General features: G+C 42.4%; 1 protein-coding gene across 2 annotated transcripts in view; it reads right to left on the reverse strand.

Moving 5' to 3' along the window:
- lekr1 (Leucine-, glutamate- and lysine-rich protein 1) overlaps positions 1-23893 on the reverse strand; it is a 190211-nt gene that overhangs the window by 67053 nt on the left and 99265 nt on the right. For both annotated transcript variants that reach the window (XM_080185588.1, XM_080185587.1), the window contains 2 exons: positions 15003-15122; positions 14271-14446 (listed from right to left, as the gene is read on the reverse strand). In XM_080185588.1, the coding sequence (XP_080041714.1) occupies positions 14271-14446; positions 15003-15122 (296 nt within the window). The remainder of the gene's footprint in view (positions 1-14270; positions 14447-15002; positions 15123-23893) is intronic.

The following is a 23893-nucleotide window of genomic DNA, read 5'->3' on the forward strand; positions in this document are numbered from 1 at the left end:
AAATGCCCCAACCCATAACCTATGTACCTTGGAGAGGTAGCACACTTCATTAACATATATAAATCAAGCCTGATTGTTGGTTTTTGGACTTCTACTCATGCCTCCATGTCATCCACACCACTACCCTATCAAGCCACGACTCTTTGTTCCCTCCCTCCCAATTGTGCTCTCTTTCCTCCCTCTTAATTGTGCTCTCTTCCCCCATGAAATCAGATCTCTCTTCCACACTGTCTCAATTTCCATCCTTTCCCCTAGCAAGTCTTACTCTTTTAGTTTTTTTTCAAATTCTTCTCTCTTCCTCCACTGCCCAAACAAACCCCAACCTCTAATTCTCTCCATCCTGATTGCGTTCACTTATTCCTCTGCTGCAAAACTACACCATTGCTCGCTCCCTCCTGAATCCAACATTTCCCCCCAACTAGACCCTTTTCTCTCATTTCCTCCTGTTATATATTTGTCCTTTTGGTTTACCATTGAGCCCTACTATAATAATATATGCAAGGAAGTGATGCAATGCACAATTTGTTCCAGTGCTTAAAACACTTACAGAATATTGTGAATTTGGAAATGTGCTCAATGACACAATTCATGACACACTTGTTTGTGGTCTATACAACAAAGCAGCACAAAAACATCTGTTAAATCAAAGCAATCCCACTCTGCAGAAAGCCAGTGAAATCAATGTTTCTACAGAATTGGATGCAATGCTCCGCAATCAAATTCATCTACTCAGGTTCACAAAATGTCCGCAAAATCGACACTAAAAGACACCCAGGCTCTCACATATTACTGGTGTGCAAAGCCAGGGCATTCAGCTGCTGAATGCTAGTGTGAAGACACTGAATATCAAAGCTGTGGGAAAAAAGGATCCATAAAGCGTGCTTGCAGAAACAAAAAGCAAACTATAAAAAAAGCAAGAACAAACCAAGACAACATTTAAACAAAATCGAAAGAGAAATATCCATGCTATACAACAGGGCTGAGAAGAGCAAAGTGACACACAGTCAGAGAAGGCGCTATCGCTACATGTGCTAGCCATCACTGGTACTACACACGGGTAGTGGTTAACTCCACTGCTGGAAGGACAGCCAGTAAGGATTGAAGATGGCACTGAGGCAGCAGTCCCACTGGCACCGGAGACTATCTACAAGAGAAGCTCCAACACCTTCACTTAAAGCCATCAAGGATAGTGCTGAAGATATATACAGGTGAAATGATTGCCCTGAAGGTCGCTTTGAAGCGGCTGCACAGCAAATAGTAGATTTGCCTCTACACATATTGAAGGAAAATGACCCAGCGTTGATGGGTCGCACATGGCTAGAGAAGATTCCACTGAATTGGCTGAAGTCCACATGACAGCCAATGAAGAATCAGGCCTCACAAAAATTTTAAAGAAGCAGTGTTGTTTTCAATGAAGAATTAGGGAGCATGAAGAACATTAAAGTCAATCTAAAAACAAAACACAGAAGCCAAACAAAATGTTTGAAGACATGGCCTGTACTATATGCTATTAGGCTGAAGGTGGAGGCTGACTTGGAGTGGCTGGTGACGACTGGAGTTTTTGAAAATATCAGCGTCAGCCAATGGATCACGCCTATTGTTCCAGTCATTAAGAAAGATGGCTCCATGAGGATTTGTGGGGACTTTAAGGTCACTATATGTTCAGTGTCACTTGCTGAACATTACCTATTACATCACATTGAGGACCTATTGCGGGATTGGCAAGGCACCAAAATTTCAGCAAAATTGACCTGAGTGGCCTACTTCAGATGTATGTGCACAGGAAATAGGTCTCTAAGCATGCCTTGTCCAACCCTTTTTCACAGGAACTTTTGACAATTGTGACACACAAGGGCTTATTCCAGCACCAAAGATTGTCATCTGGAATCACACCTGCTGCTTCATAATTTCAAAGAGCAATGTATCAAATTCTGAACTGGACTGAGCAGAATCCAGTGCAATCTGGATGACATCCTAGTCACTAGAAGAAATGAAAAGGAACACCTTCAAATCTTGTATGTCACTCTCCAAAGATTGGAAGACTAAGGTCTGAGAGTCCATAAGGACAAGTATGAGTTCTTCCAATCCTCTGTTGAGTGCTTGGGAAATGTGATTGACACCACACACGCCATGACCAAGATCTCTCCTGTATTACTCATGATGAAAATGCTGCATTCTATACTCAATCTTCTAAAACCTCCAAAAGCCAAGGCTATTATGTGGCAATAGCAACAAATACAAGTGGAATGGCATGAAAACAAAGCACAGATTTCCATCTGGGACAAAGAGGTTTGGCTCAGGATTGCTCCAAAGAGAAGAAATGGGTTCCTGCCACATTCTTGCACAAACTGGACCTGATTCTTATACTGTCTGGACCTCAGATGACCTTATCCAGAGGAGACATGCAGTCCAGCTACTGTCTAAAAAACAGATCAGCCAAGGTTGGAACCTGAAGAGAATTCAGGTTCAGACTTACCAAATCACGTCTTTCCTGGAACCCCTACAAAAGCAGGCACAGCCAAGAAAACTCAACATCTCACCTGTTCAGAAGCAGAGACAACCTCCAGTTTCCTTGTCAACGCCAGTTAAACCAGCCACTGCTGACATCAGCATGAAGATAAAAGTATCAGAGGTTCACTGTCAATCGACTCGAGAGCAATGACCTCCAAACCACCTGAATTTATAATACTGACTAACCTATTAACTATTGTTCATGCTGAATTTGTTTTCGGATCATTCAAATTAAGGAAATGGAAATGTTATGTATTTGACCCATCTGGGTCACCAAAGGGCCCTGCTGTAGTAATATGTGCAAGGAAGTGATACAATGTGATGCAGAGTGGGAAACAGAGAAGCAGTAGGTATGAGAAAGATCACACCATAATGAAGATACGTTCATTTAGAGAGAATGCCTGGGTGGCATTCTCCAATACACACCTCCTATCCAATTTTGGTTCTTTTCCCCACAAAAGCCCTGATTTCTTCTATGCTCCTTTGCCATTTCTGTCTCTTCCCCTGCCCTCCGCCAAGCCCTGATCTTATCCTTCCTGACTCCAAATTTCTGCTGCCTTGTCCTCTGATCAAGCTCCAATCTTCACTTCCTCCCTCCTGATCTTTTGCTCCCTCTGAATTTTCACTCTGTTCTCCCCTCATTAACTCCAATATTCTACTTTGTGCGATTTCTATTCTCTTCTAATCCACCAAACCCAAATCTCTTGCTCCTCTTTCTTTATTTATCCCCAGCTCTGGTCTCTGCTGCAGGTTTTCTGACCTCATAGCTAAATAACCAGTCAATCTGACCATCAGCCAGGTTGGAAACAGAAGAAAAAAATTATATTGAGCTCCTCTGACCCCAGTGGTTGGGTTTTTTCCTAGCACCCCATTCTCCACTCTTCCTTGCAAATATTAGGGCCAAACATTCCACATGTACTGATGCACAGAGTGCAGCTATGTGCATGTATGCTATTTTTGGGGTAAAAACACAAAATGCTGGAAATTTACAGCAGGTCAGACTGCATCTGATCAGAGAGAAACAAAGTAAACAGCCTCAATTTTTCAGATGGCTGGGGCTTGTCTCCCGCCTCTGGAGAGCAAGTGGGGAACACATCTCCACTGGCTCCAACAGACCCGCTGCCATATTAATATACTTGATTGGCAGTAGATTGAACTTCCTTTCAAGTGAGGATGGAAATCCCACCTTGGAGAACTGCTAGAAAATCAGATTAACCAACAGCTCCCCAGCACTACAGTGGTTGAAGGAGGCACTGCACCATACCTAGGACTAAGTTTCAGGACACGGAGGCCAGATAAGTAGTAGAGGGCTCAGGAAAGAGAGTGTAGGGGTCTCCTGGGTAAGAGGGGGGTGGTCACTGGATTGTTGCGGGATAGGCCAGGGGACGAAGAGAGCTCTGAAAGTGCCCATTCCTTGAGAGTGGGTTCTCCCTGCCACCTCCGCTTGCGTCACCATAAAATTGCTTCCAGGCTGTGTGGGTGTCCATGCAGTTTCATGTCCCCTGTCCTGTGTGTTTCAATGACCTGCAACTTGTCTCACATAAATTCTTAATTTTCAAATGAAGTCACGCTTTGATCTGCTATCATGATTTTCTCAACATTTTTTTCCAATAACTGGAATAACATCTTCATTTTAAAATGTGTAGAAGTGCTTTTAGACTGAAATCTTTACCACAGTATACCTAGCAGCCTTCCCAACACTAAGAGGTGCTGTTGCCCTCCTACCCCCACTCCCATACTGCTTCTGTAAGCCAACACAATTCAGGGCACTAAGTATCTTTGCCAGTCAGCAGCACACACGGACACACACACATATACACACACACACGGACACAGTAAGGAGATAAATAGATTTCAATTTCATAAACTCTTAGACAGATTATTAAGCAGTATCAAATGTTTGTGTACACTAGACATGGGCACATTTTTAAAAAAATACTCAAAGGTGTTCCAATACTAACAATGCTTAGTGATATTCTATGTCTCATTAAACTGGCAACATTAATGTGCTGTTAGAACTGAAAGCAGAAGGAAATAATGAAAACGATAGAAAGTTGTTTGCATGTAACTAGGATATTCAAAATGCACGTACTTCCTGTAGTCCAAGTGAAGAGAAACAAGAAATGATCAAATCCAATGCAGCATTCAAACTGTTACATGCAAATTTATTCAAAAGGTTACACTATTAAGGGTTTGTAGAATCTGAATAATGCACAGACAATTGTAAGTAGATATGCTATTGTTATACAGCCAAGTATCCCTCTCTTTCATTTGTTCAGTTTCTCACATAATAAAAAGTTCTCCTTTATTTCAGCTTTTGTGTGCTATTTAGAAGTTGAAGGACAGGCCACTTCCACTGACTCTACAATCCTCACTGCTACCATACACCGTTCTCTGCAATTGGAACCCATAATGCCATGGAGTCAAGTACTGACATTGCTCTCAAGGTCAGTTTGGAGTCTAGATATGGTGGAATTAGGGCTAATAATGATGTGAGGTTGTGGGATTCTTAGAAGCAGTAACCTATTTATAAAATATTATGGCTTTGATATTGCTTTATTTAATATCTATGGAACATTCTGTTCCCAGATGTGAAGTGGAAGAAAAGGCCGTGCTGGTTTTAAGATCGGATGATATTTTGTTTTTATGATGTACACCATTGCTGCTGGACTAACTTTATTAACAACATATTTTCATATCACGAACACACAACTGCAAAGCATCTGAAGCCTTGTTCCAACCATCTCTAACATGTGCTGATTGTCAACCCCCAGGTCAGGTGACACAATATGGGTGGCACGGTAACACAGTGGTTAGCACTACTGCTTCACAGCTCCAGGGACCTGGGTTTGATTCCTGACTTGGGTCACTGTCTGGAGTTTGCACATTCTTCTCGTGTCTGCGTGGGTTTCCTCTGGGTGCTCCGGTTTCTTCCCACAGTCCAAAGATTGATTGGCCATGCTAAAATTACCCCTTAGTCTCATGAGATGCGTAGGTTAGAGGGATTAGTAGGTAAAATATGTAGGGATATGGGGGTAGGGCCTGAGTGCAGACTCGATGGGCTGAATGGCTTCTTTCTGCACAGTAAGGTTTCTATGATTCTATATGCAGTATGGAGTGTACCATACAGTATCTATTACTGGAGTCCATAATCACCAACAATTATCAGAAGAGATGGCAAGTTGAAAAGCCAACCAGACTTGTTTGTTGAAAATTAATTTTCATTAAAAATATTTCAGTTCCTCATGTAGATCAAATTATAAAAGTACAATGTAGACAACACTCGATGCATTTTAGCTACGGTAAATGCAGGCAGTTCTTTCCTCAGCTATTGAGAATGACTGCACAGATCGTAATTTATAGGAGTCACCAGGCGATAACATGCATGGAGTGGCAATCACAATCAAATTGTCACCCCACTCCTTGTTACCTTGAAATGCAGCTGCATCTTTCTTGCCCGCCCTTCCAATTTTATGAGGAGGGGGTGAGTGGGTGTATTAGATGGTCAGTCTGGGGTGGCCAGAAGGTGGGAGGTCAGGTGATTAAGGGGTGATTGGGAGGGGTTCAGGTGGTCAATGGAAGGGATTGGGTGGTCAGTTGGCAGGGTGGTCAATGGAGGGAAGTTCAGGTAGTTATTGGGGACTGCCAAGAAGTCAATATGGGAATGAGGTGGAAAGCGGGAGGAGTGGTCAGTCAGGGGGTTGACTGGATAATTGGGGAAATGGGTAGGGTAGTCAGGGTGGGGAAGGCAGTCAGGGGATGGGGGTATTGTCGGGAAGGGTTGGAAGGATTGTTAGGTGCTCCAGTGGATGATTGGGGTGGAGAAATGCAGGGAATTTCAAAGAAAGTCAGAGTGCGTTTGGGTATGAATCCTTGCAGAGAAGCACTGTATTCAGATCTTACTTACAATTTTTCATTAGCTTAATTACTATTACTTCCAAGCAGCACTCCATTAATACTACACAGGAGTGACAGCCTGGATTATGTCCGCAAAACCTGGTGTGGGAATTAAATCCACAATCTTCTGACAAGTAGTTAAGGTATACTGCAGGTGTAAGTTGGTCCGGAAAGTCTTCATGCTTAACTTTTTGGGTCCTGCTGAGGGCAAGAACGGACACGGACAGGAGCCAAAAAGATCGTTGTCAACAAGTATACTGGATTTACCATGCCTTTCCCAATACAGGCCATGTTCATCAGTGTAAGCCAATAACAGGATTACAATCTTGTCCAATCCCTGATGCACGGGAATGTTACTATCAGCAAATTTCCCTCCAAGTCAGACACCATCTCGACTTGGAACTTTATGCCATTCCTTTACTGTTGCTGCGTCAAAATCCTGGAACATTCTAACAGCACTGTGGGTGTACCTACAATAAATGTACTGCAGCAGTTCAAGAAGGTGGCTCATCATACTTTCTCAAGAGTAATAGGTCTGGGCAATAAATGCTGGTCTTACCAGCAATGCATATTAATGAATGAATTTTAAAAATGTGTCCAAGAACCTGAATTTTCTGATAGTTTGCTTGCCACTATTCTTGTATTTATGTATTTCGATTGAATACAAATGTTATGTGTTCTGGAGTTTCACAGTGCAATCATAGGTTGCTGCTGTAAAATCATGGCCTGGTCAAAGTGAAAGGGCCCTGGAAGCCTCATGGGTAGTTGATGTTTGCATTCATAATGATGTGCTTAGCATCACAACTAATCTTTGGTTTAGCCCTTTCTATAGTGTGCTGCTTCCACTGTTTAACATCAATGTGGTTTTGTAGCTTCACCAGGTTTATACTTCATTTTTCGATGAACTTTCTGCTGCTGGTGATATTAATATTCCCCAACTGTCTTGGAATTTGAATTTGAGCCTTTTCATTATTAGCCCAGGCCTACCAGTCCAGTAACATAACCAATATGCTCCTATATCCAACTGGCATGCATCAAATCTTTCCACTTTTGAAATGGTTGACTGCAAATCATATTGCCTTGATGTCCACTGGCAAACTGAATGGTCATGATGTGGATGTGCTGGCGTTGGACTGGGGTAAACACAGTAAAAAGTCTGACAACACCAGGTTTTAGTCCAACCGATTTATTTGATAGTAAACTCACAAACTTTCGAGGGGACCCCCCTCTTCGTCAGGTGAATGGAGAGTTCTGGCCTCGGACAGAGCATATAAAGCACAGACAGTTTAGAGATTACTGATTAGAAAGATTCGCATTCTAGTCAGTAATCTCTAAACTGTCTGTGCTTTATATGCTCTGTCCAAGGCCAGAACTCTCCATTCACCTGACGAAGAGGGGGTCCCCTCGAAAGCTTGTGAGTTTACTATCAAATAAATCGGTTGGACTAAAACCTGGTGTTGTCAGACTTTAAACTGAATGGTCCCTTTGCTGTTTTTCCAGCCTGCAGAATGAATACAGTAATAGAATATTTTAATTTCATACCACGGTTTACAGTGGTTCCAAAATATTAGAAATCCCAGCATTTTTAATAGTTATCTCTGTTTCTTTGGCCAAAGGTTTTACATGAGAAAGATACTTCACTAAATTGAAGACAGACCGGATGAATCAAAATTATCTTTTCTGTTCCTGTACATTCCTGAGATGCCACTGCTCAATGTAGAAATAAAACAAAAGAGGATCTGGAGAATCTAGAACACTGATAAAGTTATGTATTTCTTTTTCATTTCATCCAAGCTGGCACAAAATAAAATAAATATTATTTACAACAAATAGAAGTTGAGCCTTTGTGAAAATTTCTTCCAGACAAACTGGTCAATCATCATGAATCATCAATACCAGGTCTTGTAAATACTTAACTCAGGCAAGTAACCCACGTAAACTTGTTTTTCTTGTTAAGCAAGTATGCTGTTGAGAAATATATAACAATTAATGGCTCTTACCTTTAAAATTTAATGACCTTTAAATGTCAGCCAATCAATATTCATTATCTTGGCATTTACCACTATTTATTAACCAGTGCAGTTACCTCAGATCTTCTCTTAATTCAAATTTGTAAAAGAAAGCTGGGTTTGTTATCTTGAAAAATAAATGTCAAGGAACCAGATGAATCCTTAAACTCCTTACAAAGGAATTGTCTAGGATATTATCTCTGAACATCATTCTAGGGCTGAATGGCGTCCAACTCAGCTGAACTATCTTCCAAAAAAAACTTGGATCAAAATGAATCTACTTTGCTAACCTTCAATTATATTACTTTCAAGCTAAATTAACTCTTTCTTACCAAATCATCAATGAAGGAGCCAGACCACAAGTTATGCACTAAGAGCTTTGTATTGGTCACAAATCTCAACTTAAAGTTGGAAAGAAAGGTATCTACTCAGATAAATATAACAAAAGTTAACAAGCAGTTGAGCAGTAAATCATTAGTGGATATAATTATTCAATTAAACATTCAGCATTTTATTAACTGTAGTAGTGACCAGAATCTGAAGTTACAAAGTGACCTTACTTTCACAATAATTCCTTTGGTATATGCATTGAAAGTCTTGTGGTGCAATGAACCAAAGCTTCGGGTTTGAGTCCCACTTCAGTACCTGATGGCCATGGATGGTGTGTTCATAATGTGGCCAAAACAGGTGATTATTAGCCTGTAAATCCTTCCAAAATGCTTATGGTATGCACTCGGACGGACAGTGTTCCTGGTCAGCCATGTTTAATGCAAGCTACAGCCTCTGGGAACAGGCTGGCAACCTATTCCATGCAAAAAAAAGCTTTGGAAACAGATAGAAGCACACGTTTTGTCTGACTCACGTGGAAACTTCTAAGCCCAAGTCTTTAATATCTGACAAGTTGACAGCTTTGAATAGCGTGCCTTAAATGACTCAGAAGTACATGTGACAAACAATATTCAGAGCTTATACAGTTTCGCATTGATGGGAGATACGATTAGATCAATTTCCTTCCATGACACACAGGCATTAACTTCTGAAGTGTTGAGTTGAAGAACCCCCTCAGGGTAGGGTTATTATTTGCACTTGGAAATTGATTTGGACTGAAACCATCTGTACTGGGTCACTTGTCAGCATTCTCAATTACAGATTGCTTACAATTAGCTGGGATTCATACTTTTCCCTGTAACAGGCTGTTGCAACTTTGTTTTAGTTTCTAGTTGCTGACACTCTGTCCCAAAAGGTATCTTGTACTGGTAATGGTGGGGATGTCTTATATTTGCTAGATAAAAGATTTTATAGAAGAACAGAAGAATAAACTTCTGATTAAGGCAGAAAAACTAAGGAATAATGTTACATCAATAAGACACAGGGAACTTTGCTTCTGAATGATCCATGTGTCAGAACATGCTTTTTTGGATCAATCATTCACAAAGAGTTTGTACTGACCATGGATCTTCAGATAAATGTAACATTACACTTACAAACCTCTCCCCATCCCTTTTCCTCACATCCTTTTAAAATACATGGATCCACGGAAATATGAGGGGTCAGGACCTGATTATAACTCAATGAAAGCATCTTTGGATCTGAGCCAGGGATAATGAATTCACTACTTAATGGCTTAAAAACCTGTATTCAATATTTTGAAGCCTGTATTTACTCTCCAGCACTTAGTTCAATTAAATTCTATATAGAAGGGACATCCTCAGGCCACTTACAGATCGTATCACTTTGAAACCTTAAAGGCAACTCTTTGCGCAATTGCGGCTAAATTGCTTAATTGAATTAGCTAATAATTTTAAAAACTTAAATTACTACCTTACTGTTCTATTTGCATTGCTCATGTTGCATTTTTAGCTATTTCAAATATCTTTAGTGTAGAAACAACTTTTAATTATCAGCGGTAGACCTTTTGCATCTGCTTAAACAATCAAAACAATTTGTTTTAGTCAGAGATTACCTCTAGATACTTACCATAAATAGCAATAATCATTTTCTTCTGAAGTGGGTACTTGCATATGAGAAGGCCTTATGCATTTTGAACCCACCTCTATACACAGGGAAGTATGGAGAACCTCTCCGGAAGAAGCTAGGCAAAACATTTAAAAATGTAGTGCTGACAAACTATAAGTTCAAATTATGCAAAGCTGCATGATGTGAAACAAGAGAGCATGAAGCATTATTACTATACAACAAAAAATAATAAAACGCACAAGTCAACCATTACTGAAAAATACTAAATTATAGAATGCTCTGGACATTGACTGGTGTCCAATGCATTCATCATAGATGGACAGGAATATAACAACTTTTGAGGCACTCTGAAATTCTTTTGCATTCTAAATACATTTGAGGTACAACACTGGTCTAGATTGTTGCCATGATGAATACTCTCTCCTTCTCCAGGTTCATGTCTGAAAGGAGATTTGATTTGATTTAATTTATTATTGTTACACGTATTAGCATGTATGAAAAGTATTGTTTCTTGGCGGCTACACAGACAAAGCATACTATTCATAGAGAAGGAAAAGAGATAGTGCAAAGTGTAGTGTTACAGTCATAGCTAGGGTGTAGAGAAAGATCAACTTAATGCGAAGTAGGTCTATTCAAAAGTCTGATGGCAGCAGGGAAGAAGCAGTTCTTGAGTACATGACCTCAGACTTTTGTATCTTTTTCCAAACGGAAGAAGGTGGAAGACAGAAAGTCTGGGGTGCGTGGAGACCTTAATAATGCTGGCTGCTTTGCCCAGACAATGGGAAGTGTAGACAGAATCAATGGATGGGAGCTGGTTTGCATGATGGATTGGGCTACATTCATGACCTTTTATAGTTCCTTGCGGTCTTGGGCAGAGCAGGGGACATACCAAGCTGTGATACAAGCAGAAAAAGTGCACCCTCAGACTGAGGGGAGCCTTATGACAGAGCACTCCCCCCCATCCTGATAATTGAGGTTCAGCGGGAAAATGCCCTTCAGTAATCATTGAGTGGCCACATTGATAGGGACATGAGTGGGCTTCCATCCAAAGCCCTGTCCACCTCACTGTAAAATCTCATCTGGGTGAGAGCAGATGGGATCCTCAGATACCGCTGGGAGAGGAAGCATAAAATTTTGATCCATCTCAAGATTTATTTGATGTTAAAGTCACTTCTGTCCCACCCTCCCATTTTTGACATTAAAAATCCATTGACAAGATTACTGTAATGACTCTTGCGCAGTCTATATTTTTCAGTGAAATTGCCATGTTGGAAGTTAGGTTGCAAAAGAAATGGAATAGAAAACTAGTTAAAATGGGGTTAAAAACTGAGGTTTGAGTCTGTCAATTTTGCATTTACTCTGAGTTTGCTACAGGCATCAGTGGAGGGGTATGCTGGTCTTTGGCACAGGTTTTCATTAAAACATTCATTTAAGACATGTGCTTTTTGTCCTGGCTATTGCAAGATATTGTGCCATTGCTGCCAAGCCAGCACTTTGCACCCTTAAAGCAAAGCAAAACAAAGCACAACCATCAGGACATTTTTCATAATTGTCTAACCTAACCTTTTAAATAAATCAGCCATCACTGTTATTGCACTATATTACTGTTTGCTTCTTTTAATTGGATCAATTTTCATATTCTTGTTCAGTGTAATTTTAATGTATTTGGCACCATACCTTTTAAGACACTTTGCATGTCACAGGCTGTTTCTCCCTGCCCTTGGGACATGAGCACAATCCTGTCTCAACTCAGTTTTATACATAACAGAAAATGACTAATTTCAAACTTTGTTGCCAGGAGGAAACGCAAAAGCTGCTTAAGGGAACTGCACCTTCCTCCACCTTCTGCACCACCAGCACATGATACAATTTTGTAGGCTGTGCACTAGATCGCATCACTAAAAGAATACTATGTGCTATCACAAACATACCAGCTCAAAAGTGAAATTTCAACCTCTAAATAACATTTCTGTAATGATTCATTGACTTTGACTATGCTTAGCTCTTCCCCTTGGGAGAATAGCTATTGCTTTGTAATACTGAATGCTTCCATGACATGGATTCAGGTGAAGGATAAAGTTAACTTCTTATAGCTCAAAGTATGTAGTTCCCTTCTAAGTTATTCATTTGTAGAGTTTTATTTTAATGCTTTAATTACCAAAACTGGGGTCAAGAGAAATCAATAGCAAGACTCTCCACTGATTGGAGACATACATAGCACAAAGGAAGATGGTTGTGGTTATTGGAGGTCAGCTATCTCAGTCCCAGGACATTATTGTAAGAGTTCCCCAGTGTAGTGTCCTAGCCAAATCATCTTTGACTGTTTCATCAATGACCTTTCCTCCATCATAAGATCAGAAAGGGGGATGTTTGCTGATGACTGCTTGGGCAACAAATGTTAGCCTAGAGAGCAATTACCACATCCAGCGAATTAATTTAAAAAACTAAACAACATGCTCAAACCAAAACTCTTGTGAATGCTGGAAATCTGAACTAAAAATAGAAAATTCTGGAAATACTCAGCAGTTTTGGCAGCATTTGTGGAGAGAGAAAAAAAGTTAATGGGCTGGAGCTTCTACATTCACGCACCCATATCCCCACCCCCCACCCCACAACCAACGCCCCCCACAGTGTATCTCACTGCGCAGAGGTGGCCCACAATTGGCCAGAAGATCCCACTGCTGTCAATGGGATTTCCTGTTTGATGCACCCATTCCCCCTTCTCCCCCATCTTATTTCTTTTACCTTGCAATTGTACCATCTCTTATTTTTGTCATTTTTCTTTTACAGATACACAATACAATACACAAATGACAAAAATACAATCCAAGCTATACTTGCATAATTGGCTACACTCAATATTAATGAATCTGATAAGCTGCTAGCACAAAATATCCTCCCCTTGGGAATCTGTCAATCTCGGGTAGAAGTTTCAGACAGGTGACCAACTTTAAGGACTTCAAAAAGTCCAGGTGGAAGCATTAAGAGACAAAGAGAGCAGCAGCTTTTAGTGGCAGGGAAATTTTTTGCACCACCTGGAAATGGATGGAGATTAAGCATGTTTTTGTGCTTAAAAGTCACAAGCAACTGCATAAAATCTGCTTGCACATCCTCTAAGGGCAGCTCCTTAAATTATGTTTAAAGTCATCACCTTATAATTTTGACCACTTTCTAAGTGCAAGAGCAATATATCTTCAGCAACAATATAGATTTGAAAATAGTACTGCAGAGATTATGATACAATTTGTATTCATTAATGAGACTCTGGCTGGTTTCCAACTCGAGCTTTGACTACCAGGTTGGACTTCAATATGAAAACTAGTACGGGTGGACAACAAGCAGTACTTCAATTCTGCTCACAATTTTATATCCTTGATTGCCATGTTTCTAGATGCAAACACAATGGTGGGGACATAAAATCACCCTTATGGTGTCAATTCCCTTAAAAATTCTAATGTATAAATCAATTTCAATTTAGATGGAAAATATGAATGAAATAACACCAATTTACAGAGAATTAGAAAAGAAAATGTTTCTTAAACCAGTGATTTCACTTTGAATGGACTTTGATATAAATTTTGATAAAGCAAATACAAACTTCAGCTTGAAATGATTCTCAGCTTTTCATTTCACATTGTATTAAGTACATCTGCAAATTTAATAATAAAACACAATCATATTTTCTGGCTGGAATAAAGTTACTAATATTTTGATGTGTAAGGGATGAAATGTAAAATGACCAATTGTCTCAAAACTTTGCAAATCTAATCAGACTAATGAAATGCAGCATATATAAAATCCCATCATTTATTGGTTTTTAACTGCAATCCAGAAAGCATTTTTCTATTTCAACACCAATAACAGGACTACACTCACCCATCTGTACAGCACTACTTGTGGCCTCCAGGCAATGTGTCACTGTTTTGCTGAAAGGGCCCCATATCATCAAATTGTTTCTCACTTCTTCCCTAAGCACTGTCAGTTCAATCCTTATTCCCTGAAGGAAAATGGTTGCCTGCTCCATGATGTGTTCTTGCTGCTTTGTTCTTTCCCTGTGAAATATGATATTGATTCAGTTCAAGGATAGAATTCTCTGTTGAATTACTTTGACCAGATTTTAATATGGTGCTTAGTCTCTTCCATGCAACCTGATTGCAGTCAAATAATCAATCTGAAAGAATTTAGCATTCTCCTCAACAAAACCTAAATTGGAGGTTACACAAAATAGAAATGTTGTCTGCATCAGAATAATGAAAGACCATTCATGAACACAGATGCTTATTTTGACTTAGCTAGGGAAACTGCTGTCTTTAGTTATTTGTACTGATGCTATAGCATGCAACGTGTCACATGCTTTATTTGATCCACTTTATCTAATGTAAAACTAAAGAATCTGCAATCCTGTTTGGAACATTCAAAAGGTTCCAAACAGTTGTTAAACATCTGCTGCCTTTTTCCTGTCATGCCATCCTGATTCTTTAGGAAATACAAAACCTTTTCATTTCACATGCTATGTATTCTTTTCAAGTAGCACGATGACAACATGTGTTTCAGTGCCTTTTCCTTTTCAAGTTTATAGTAATAGTGTGATTTTACTGGTATCCTTACCTGAAAACTTGTGATTGATTCTGAGCTACTACTAGCTGACCTTCAATGTCTTTCACTTTCAAAAACATGCCGTCCAATTCTTTTTGTTTAGTTGCAAGTTGTAAAGTCAAGAAATTTAAACTGAAAAACAAGTGAGAAATGTAATTAAGATTGAGAACAAAAGAAAATTTTGATCAAACGATCTCCTTTTTTCACTAAATTTATCAAACAAATATATAATTACACTACAAGTATTAATGCAAACATTTTTAAACATGCTAAGTTTCTGATAACTTTAATTCACTTTAAGGGGTGTAGCATTAAGCAGAAATGATAACACTCATGACTAGTGTTATACCAAATTCCTTGTATCATCCCAAACTGTTAGTCGTCTCTGCTTACACAACTCTCGCCTATGGCTCCTTGATGTGCATTTTAGTAGCCACAATAGAAAAACCACATTAGATTGTAGGCTAAACTAAGTGAGGGTAGTTGATAGATTTGTATCCTGTATGTTAAAGAGGCACCCATCTCATTGCATAAGTATATGTCAAAGTGGATGGGCTGAGCAGATATTCTAACTCCCTTGGTTAAGGCAGCATTGTAGCGAGCCTTTGTGGAGAGCTCAGATTTTCAGTATGGTTGCATCAGGGACTGCAAAACATCAGCTGCAGTCTTATCCATTGGCTAACTTCATAATTTCATCTTGCCACCAGATTCAGATAGGGGAAGGTGCAGAGACATTGAGACAAAATCTGCACAAATTTCTCTCACTTAAATCAACCTCATGCACATTCACATCATTTCCATTTTCTGCTCCTCATTATCCTCCATACTGTTATATATTTGTTCCTTTTGGCTCATCGTAGAGCTTTGCTGTTGTTTGTCCATCTTCATCAATGAGGACCTCGACACCATTAGTCATTTTGAGGCTGGTTGCGGTGTGTCCGAAGACGACTGATCAGGCCAATTTGGGCACAGAATGTCCTGGCACATATTTGTCAGACTTGTGTAGGCACTGTAGTTATTCCGCTGGTGGCTCTGGACTTGCGCAGCTCATGCTTGAGTTGTGCTTCAGCAATACACCTTGCTTTGTAAGCTTGACAGCCTTTGTGGATGAGGCAGCGCCAGGTAGGGCAGTTTTGTGCCAGTGTTTCCCAGGTGGTCGTGCCTATGTCAAGTGACTTCAGGGAGGCCTTGCGTATGTCTTTAAAATGTTTCTTCTGCGCTCCATGTGAGCACCTTCCAGCAGAGAATTCCCCAAAAAGGAGCTGCATGGGTGTGCGCTCGTCTGACATACAGATGACAGGACCTGCCCACCGGGTCTGCACTCTCATCAGCAGTGTGTGGACTGATGACAGACTTGCTCTAGAGAGAATTTCAGTGTCTGGTATTTTGTCTTGCTATGTGATGTGTAATATTCTGCAAAGACAAGTCATGTGGAAATGATTGAGCTGTCTTGCATACCTTCAATACACAGTCCACGTTTCACAGGCATAGAGGAGGGTAGTGAGTTCCACAGCGCTGTAGACCTTCAATTTTGTTGCTGGGCTGATTCCTTGATGTTCTCATAGAGTGCAGCGCAATCTACCAAAAGCAGAACTTGCCTTTGTTATTCTGCATCAACAGTCACTGCCTGGAAGAGGGTGCTGCCAAGATAAGTGAACTGGTCCACTGCCTTTAGTTTCTGCCCTTTGATTGTGATTATGGGTTCTGTGTACAGTGCATGAGGAGCAGGCTAGTGCATGACTTCGATTTTTTTAATGTTGATGGTGAGTCCAAAGTTGTCACAAGTCATGGAAAATTTGTCCATACTGACTTGCATCTCTGGCTCTGAGCCAGCATATAGGGCAAAATCATCGGCAAACAGGAAGTCTCTCAGAACAGTCTCCTTCACTTTGGTAATAGTTTGAAGTCTCCTCAGATTCAAGAGCTTCCCATCCACTCTGTACTTGAGGCTGATTCCAGCAACACTGTCCTGGAAGGCATCATTCACTATGGCAGTGAACATCATGCTGAACAGTCTGGGTGCGAGCTCACAGCCCTGTTTGATGCCATTGGTGACCAGGAATGCCTCAGAGGATTCTCTGCTATCCAGTACTCTGGCCATCATGCCATCATGGAACTGGCAAACCATCTGGATGAATTTGGGGGAGCAGCTGAACTTTGACACGATCCTCCTCAGGCCTTATCGGCTGACAGTATCGAAGGCTTTTGTGAGGTCAACAAAGGTCGTGTAGAGCTTGCGATTCTGCTCCTGACACTTCTCCTGAAGCTGGCACACAGCAGAAGTCACGTCAACAGTCCCCCGGCCTTTGCGGAAGCCACACTGTGACTCTGGTAGTACGCCCAGCTCCAGATGACTGACCAGACAATTTAGCAGGGTTGCAAGGGTTTTTCCGTGATGGCGAGCAGCAAGATTCCTTGGTGGTTGTCGCATACTTGCCGATTGCCCTTCCTCTTGTAGAGGTGTACGATGGAAGCATCTTTAAGTTCCTGAGGAACGGATCCTTGCTTCCAAAAGGACTGGAACAATTCATAGAACATAGAACATGGAACATTACAGCGCAGAACAGGCCCTTCGGCCCACGATGTTGTGCCGACCAGTTAAAAAACAATGATCCACTAACCTAAACCAATCCCTTTTCGTCCATAAACCTATCCACGGATCTCTTAAACGCCCCCAAACTAGGCGCATTTACAACTGCAGCAGGCAGGGCATTCCAATCCCTCACCACCCTCTGGGTAAAGAACCTACCCCTGACATCCGTCCTATAACTACCCTGCCTTAATTTAAAGCCATGCCCCCTCGTGCTAGCTTTCTCCATCCGAGGAAAAAGGCTATCACTGTCCACCCTATCTAAACCTCTAATCATCTTATATGTTTCAATAAGATCCCCTCTTAGCCGCCTTCTTTCCAGCGAAAAGTGAGCTTCTCGATAAGTACAGGACCAGCAGCTTTGTAGATCTCTACGGGTATGGTGTCTGCCCCTGGGGCTTTGCCACTGGATAGCTGGCTGACAGCTTTTGTGACTTCGACTACTACTGGTAGGTCATCCATGGCGCTTTTGATATCGACCTGAGGAATCCTGTCTATTGCCTCATCATGAATAGATGATGGTCAGTTGAGGACTGCTTCAAAGTGTTCAGCCCATCTCTGCAGGATCTGAGAATGAGAGTTGTACCATCTGTATTCAACTCTGTAATGAGAGTTGTACCACCTATATTCAGAAGGGGGAGCTCCCGAGAGATTGAGGTCCGTTGAGTGTTGAGGGCTTCATAGAACCGTTTCAAGTCGTTTCTGTCAGCGTATTCCTGTATTTCGTCTGCCTTGGCACTCAACCAGGCATCCTGCATTTTACACAGTTTATTCTGAACTGTCCTGCTAGCACTGGTAAAAGCATTTTTCTTGGCAGCTGATGATGGGTCGCTCTGACAGGCCTGGTGAAGACGGTGCTTTTCAACAAGTAGAGGCTGTACCTCCCCATCATTCTCATTGAACCAGTCATGCTGCTTGCGGGTAGAGGGCCCAAGCATCTTCAGTGCAGATGAATGGACAGCATTCCCAGCTGTCTTCAGCGCTGCCTGCGAGATGTAGGTCAGCAAGCTTGATTTCTAAGTCTTCAGCCAGTGCTGAAGCTACGCTGGGGTTCTTTAGCTTGGCCGTTGATTCTTTTCATAACCTTGCTTCCTTGCGGTCGCCTTTTGGGTCTGATGCGGAGCCTCATTTTGGAGACATTGAGCCTGTGATCTGTCTAGCAGTCAGCACCACACATGGCCTTGGTCACTCTGACATTCTGCCTGTCTTTTCTCCTGACAATGACATAGTTGATAAGATGCCAATGCTTAGAGCCGGGGTGCATCCGAGAGGTCTTGTTACGGGTAGGCAGATAGAAGGTTGTGTTGGTGATAAGGAGGTCGTGTGCTGCACAGGTCTTCATTAAGAGTAGGCCGTTACTGTTACACTTGTCCACTCCATGCATCCCAATGACTGCCTGCCAGATTGCAGAGTCACACCCTACTCTTGCATTGAAATCGCCAAGCAAGATCAGCTTGTCGGTACTGCTCGCTGCTGATAGTAGGGCGTCTAGTTCTTCATAGAACTTGTCTTTCATCTCGTCCAGGTTGTTCACTGTGGCGGCATAGGCGCTGATCAGGGTGGCTTGAGTTCTGTTCTGTAGCGGAAGCTGTAATATCATAAGCCGGTTGTTCACACTCTTGGGTAGACTAGCAAGTTTCCGAACAAGGTGACTCCTGACGGCGAATCCAACTCCAGCATCACGATGCTCGTCGCTGCTGTGACCGCTCCAGAAAAAAGTGTATCCACCTCCAGTTTCAGTCAACTGACCTACGTTGGCAAGACAAATTTCACTCAGGGCTGCAATGTCAATGTTGTATCTTGCAAGCTCTTGGCAACTAAGGCTGTTCTTCTCTCTGGTCTGTCTGCTGTAGGGTTGTCCAAAAGCGTGCGCACATTCCAAGTGCCATTGGTGAGCGGTGTCACCTTGTGCTTTATTTTGTTTGTTCGACTGCAAGGTGGGATTCCAGCCAGCTGCGGTAAACTGGCCAGGGTTTAGTGAAGCAGGCAATGTTTTGGGCACCTTTTCAAGACCCTTCCTTATTCTACAAAGGTGAGCAGTGCATTCCTGAAGAGGACTGCTCAGTTGCCCAGGTAGACGCCGAGTTTCACTGCTGCTTCGGTCAGCGGAGAACAATCATTAGACCTTAGCCACCTATGTGCAGGTCCGTGAATATAGCTTCCAGTGTATCTGCACCTGCTGCTCCATCGCTCGCCCATTGCCGCAGGGCTTCAAGGCTTGAACAGGATGACGATGATGATAATGATGATGATGATGATGATGAGATGGTGTCGAGACTAGTGCTTGATTTGGATTAAAGTGAGGGAGAGTTGCGCAGCGACAGCCTCACTCTCTCTTCCCAATTCCCATCTGGATCCAGTGGCAAGACAAGAGTCAAGACAGCTGGAGATGGGACGAGGCACAATGGATGACCAGGGCATCTTCTGTGTCTTTCCTGCTCTTCGCATTCCACGACGCTTGCAGAGATCGTTTTCTTGACTATTGGATATTTCATTGGTCTCATCTGCTCAATCTGCCGGAGTCTGTCTTCACATGCTGGGATAGACAAATCAACCTCATGCACATTCGCCTCATTTCTATTTTCTTCTCATTATCCTCCATGCTGTTATGTATTTGTTCCTTCTGGCTCATCATAGAGCCTTGCTGTAGTAATAGATGCAAGGCAGTGATGCAATGAGAGACGCCCACAATAAAGTTATGTTCATATATTAAGTGTTCTTGAATGTCATTCTCCAAATACACAACAAAACTGGTGATGAGGATAAGGGATGTGCACTTGCTAAATCATTTAAAAGAAGAAGTTTAAAAAAGGAAAGTCAGAAAAAGGAAAACTTTTCACACATGTATACTGCATTGCTGCCTACAGGAAAAATCAGTTGGCTAATGTGGGTGTGTGTAAAAGATACTCTGAAAAACAGATTTTAGAGCTGGTTGTAGTAAATGACAGACTGAAGATCAAATTAATGCCTGTATAAATAAAAGGCAGCTGCTAGAAACAAAATATGATGTGGATTGGGGTAAGCACAATAAGAAGAAAGAAACAAAATATGCACACGAGAAACCTGCATGAGTAAAAGATGGCAAGAATTTTTGGCAGTGTTGGAATCTTTGATGAGAATGTAGAGCAGTAGAGCTCTTATACTGAGCTTTCTGATTATTTTGCATTGGTGAACAAAATAGAAGAAGACATTATGGTGCCCATTTTCCTCAACGTGATGGGAGCTGAAACTTTTAATCCCCTCCACAGTTTTGTGCAACCTGATAAACCAGACATTAAAATGTACATTCATGGAAATTTTGCAAGCACGTTTTTCATCTAAATCTCTGGGGTTACAGAGTGCTTTAGATTCCATAAGAGAAGCATGAGGTTGAGTTAACTGCACAATTTGTTGCAGTGCTTAAGGGACTTGCGGAATATTGTGCATTTGGAGATGAACTTAATGACACCATTCATAACAGACTTGTTTGTGTTCTATGAAACAAAGCAGCACAAAAACATGTTAACTGAGAGTAACCTCACTCTGCAAGAACCCATTGAAATCACTGTTTCTACACAGCTGGCTACAAAGGGAGCTCAGCAATTGTGTTCATCGATTCGGGTGCACAAAATGTCCATTGAATCGACACCAAAAGCCACTGGGGCCACACATAAGAAAACATAAGAAATAGGAGCAGGAGTAGGCCAACTAGCCCTTTGAGCCTGCCCCGCCATTCAATAAGATCATGGCTGATCTGTCGTGGCTCAGTTCCACATTCCCGCCCTCTCCCCATAACCCTTAATCCCCTCTCTTACCAAAAACCCATCAACCCGCGTCTTAAAAATATTTAGCGAGGTAGCCTCCACCACTTCAACAGGCAGAGAATTCCAGAGATTCACCACCCTTTGAGTGAAGAAGTTCTTCCTCAACTCCGTTCTAAACCGCCCCCCCCTTTATCTTGAGGCTGTGCCCCCTAGTCCTACTATCCTTTCTGAGTGGGAAGAGTCTCTCCACCTCTATCCTATCCATTTCATTCATCATCTTATACGTCTCAATGAGATCTCCCCTCATTCTTCTAAACTCTAACGAGTACAAGCTTAATTTATTCAGCCTCTCCTCATAGCTCAACCCCCTCAACTCCGGCATCAGCCTAGTAAACCTCCTCTGCACTCCCTCCAAGACCAAAATATCCTTGCGTAAGTACGGCGCCCAAAACTGCACACAGTACTCCAGCTGCGGCCTCACCAGTGCCCTATACAGCCGCAGCAAGACCTCCCTACTTTTATATTCAATTCCCCTCGCGATGAAGGCCAGCATCCCATTCGCCTTCCTGACCACCTGCTGCACCTGCAAGCTGGGTTTTTGCGACTCATGCACAAGGACCCCGAGGTCCCTCTGCACCGTCGCCTACTGCAGTTTTTCTCCACGTAAGTAATAATCCTTCCTACCATTATTCCTACCAAAGTGGACCACCTTGCACTTGCCAACATTAAATTCCATCAGCCATTTCCTGGCCCATTCGCCCAGCCTATCTAGATCCTTCTGTAGACTCTCACCACCCTCCGCACAATTTGTCATTCCACCAATTTTGGTGTCATCAGCAAATTTCGACACCCTACACTCAGTTCCCTCCTCCAGATCATCTATATAAATGGTAAATAGCTGAGGCCCCAGCACCGACCCCTGGGGCACCCCACTAGTCACCATCCGCCAATCCGAATAGCACCCATTGACCCCTACTCTCTGCCTCCTATTTGACAACCAGTCCTCTATCCACGCTAACACCCTACCCCCAACTCCATGTCCCTCGACCTTCTGCAATAACCTCTTGTGAGGTACCTTGTCAAACGCCTTCTGAAAATCAAGAAAGACCACATCCACCGGCTCTCCTCTATCCACCGCCCTAGACACATCCTCATAGAACTCCAGTAAATTTGTCAGACACGACTTCCCTTGAACGAAACCGTGCTGTGTCTGCTCTATCAAGCAGTTCCCCTCAAGATGCCTCGCTATTTCCTCCTTCATGACGGATTCTAACATTTTACCTACAACAGACGTTAAACTAACAGGCCTATAATTCCCCGCCTTTTGCCTGGCACCCTTCTTAAACAACGGCGTAACATTAGCCGTTTTCCAATCTTCCGGCACTTCCCCGGAATCCAGCGACATCTGGAAAATAACCACCAATGCATCCACTATCACCTCCGCCATTTCTTTCAGGACCCTCGGATGCATTCCATCCGGTCCTGGGGACTTGTCCACAATCAGCCCCTCCAGTCTGCCGAGCACCACCTCTCTAGTAACAGTAATGTCATCGAGACCCTCCAGTCCTACCACCTTTCCATCTCTAACATCCGGCAAATTATTCACGTCCTCCTCCGTGAAGACCGAAACAAAAGAGTTATTCAAGACCTCAGCCATTTCCCATCCCCTACCACTAAGTCCCCCTTCTCATCCTCTAAGGGACCAACGTTCACCCTAGCCAGCCTCTTCCTTTTTATATATTTATAAAAACTCTTGCTATCCTCTTTTATATTAAGCGCTAGCCCAGCTTCATAGTTTCTCCTACCCTTCTTTATCAACTTCTTTGTCAATCTTTGTTGACATTTAAACCTCTCCCAATCCTCTTCTCGCCCACTACTCTTAGCTACTCCAAACGCCTCCGCTTTTAATTTAACACTTTCCTTCACCTCTTTCGTTATCCATGGCTTATTACCTCTCCTCCTACGGTCCTTTTTGACCATCGGAATAAATTTCTGCTGAGCACCAAGAAAGATCTCCTTAAAGATTCTCCACTGCTCCTCAGCAGACCTACCTTCCAACGCGCTCCCCCAGTCCACATTCGCCAATTCTTCTCTCATCCTACCGTACTCCCCTCTGTTCAAACAAAGGACGCGTGTCCGGGAACCCACTTTCTCCTCCTCCATTTGCACCAGAAACTCCACCATACAATGATCACTCTCCCCAAGAGGATCCTTCACCGCAAGTTCCCTAATTCTACCCGCCTCATTACATAGCACCAGATCCAAGATAGCTCGCTCCCTCGTCGGCTCCAACACACACTGTTCCAGGAAACTATCCCGGCAGCATTCCAAGAACTCCTCCTCGAGCCCACCGCGTCCAACATGGCTCGACCAATCAATGTGCAGATTGAAATCCCCCATAACTACAGCCGTCCCATTCCTGCAAGCCGCACTTATTTGCGCGTTAACAGCCCGCCCCACCTCCAGATCATTATTCGGGGGCCTATAGACGACACCCACCAGCGTCTTCCTCCCTTTGCTGTTCCTAAACTCTACCCACAACGATTCCACGTTCTGCTCCTTGGCTCCAA

Source organism: Carcharhinus amblyrhynchos, chromosome 3 (assembly GCF_965287045.1).
Source record: "Carcharhinus amblyrhynchos chromosome 3, sCarAmb.v2.hapA, whole genome shotgun sequence".
Classification (NCBI taxonomy): Eukaryota; Metazoa; Chordata; class Chondrichthyes; order Carcharhiniformes; family Carcharhinidae; genus Carcharhinus; species Carcharhinus amblyrhynchos.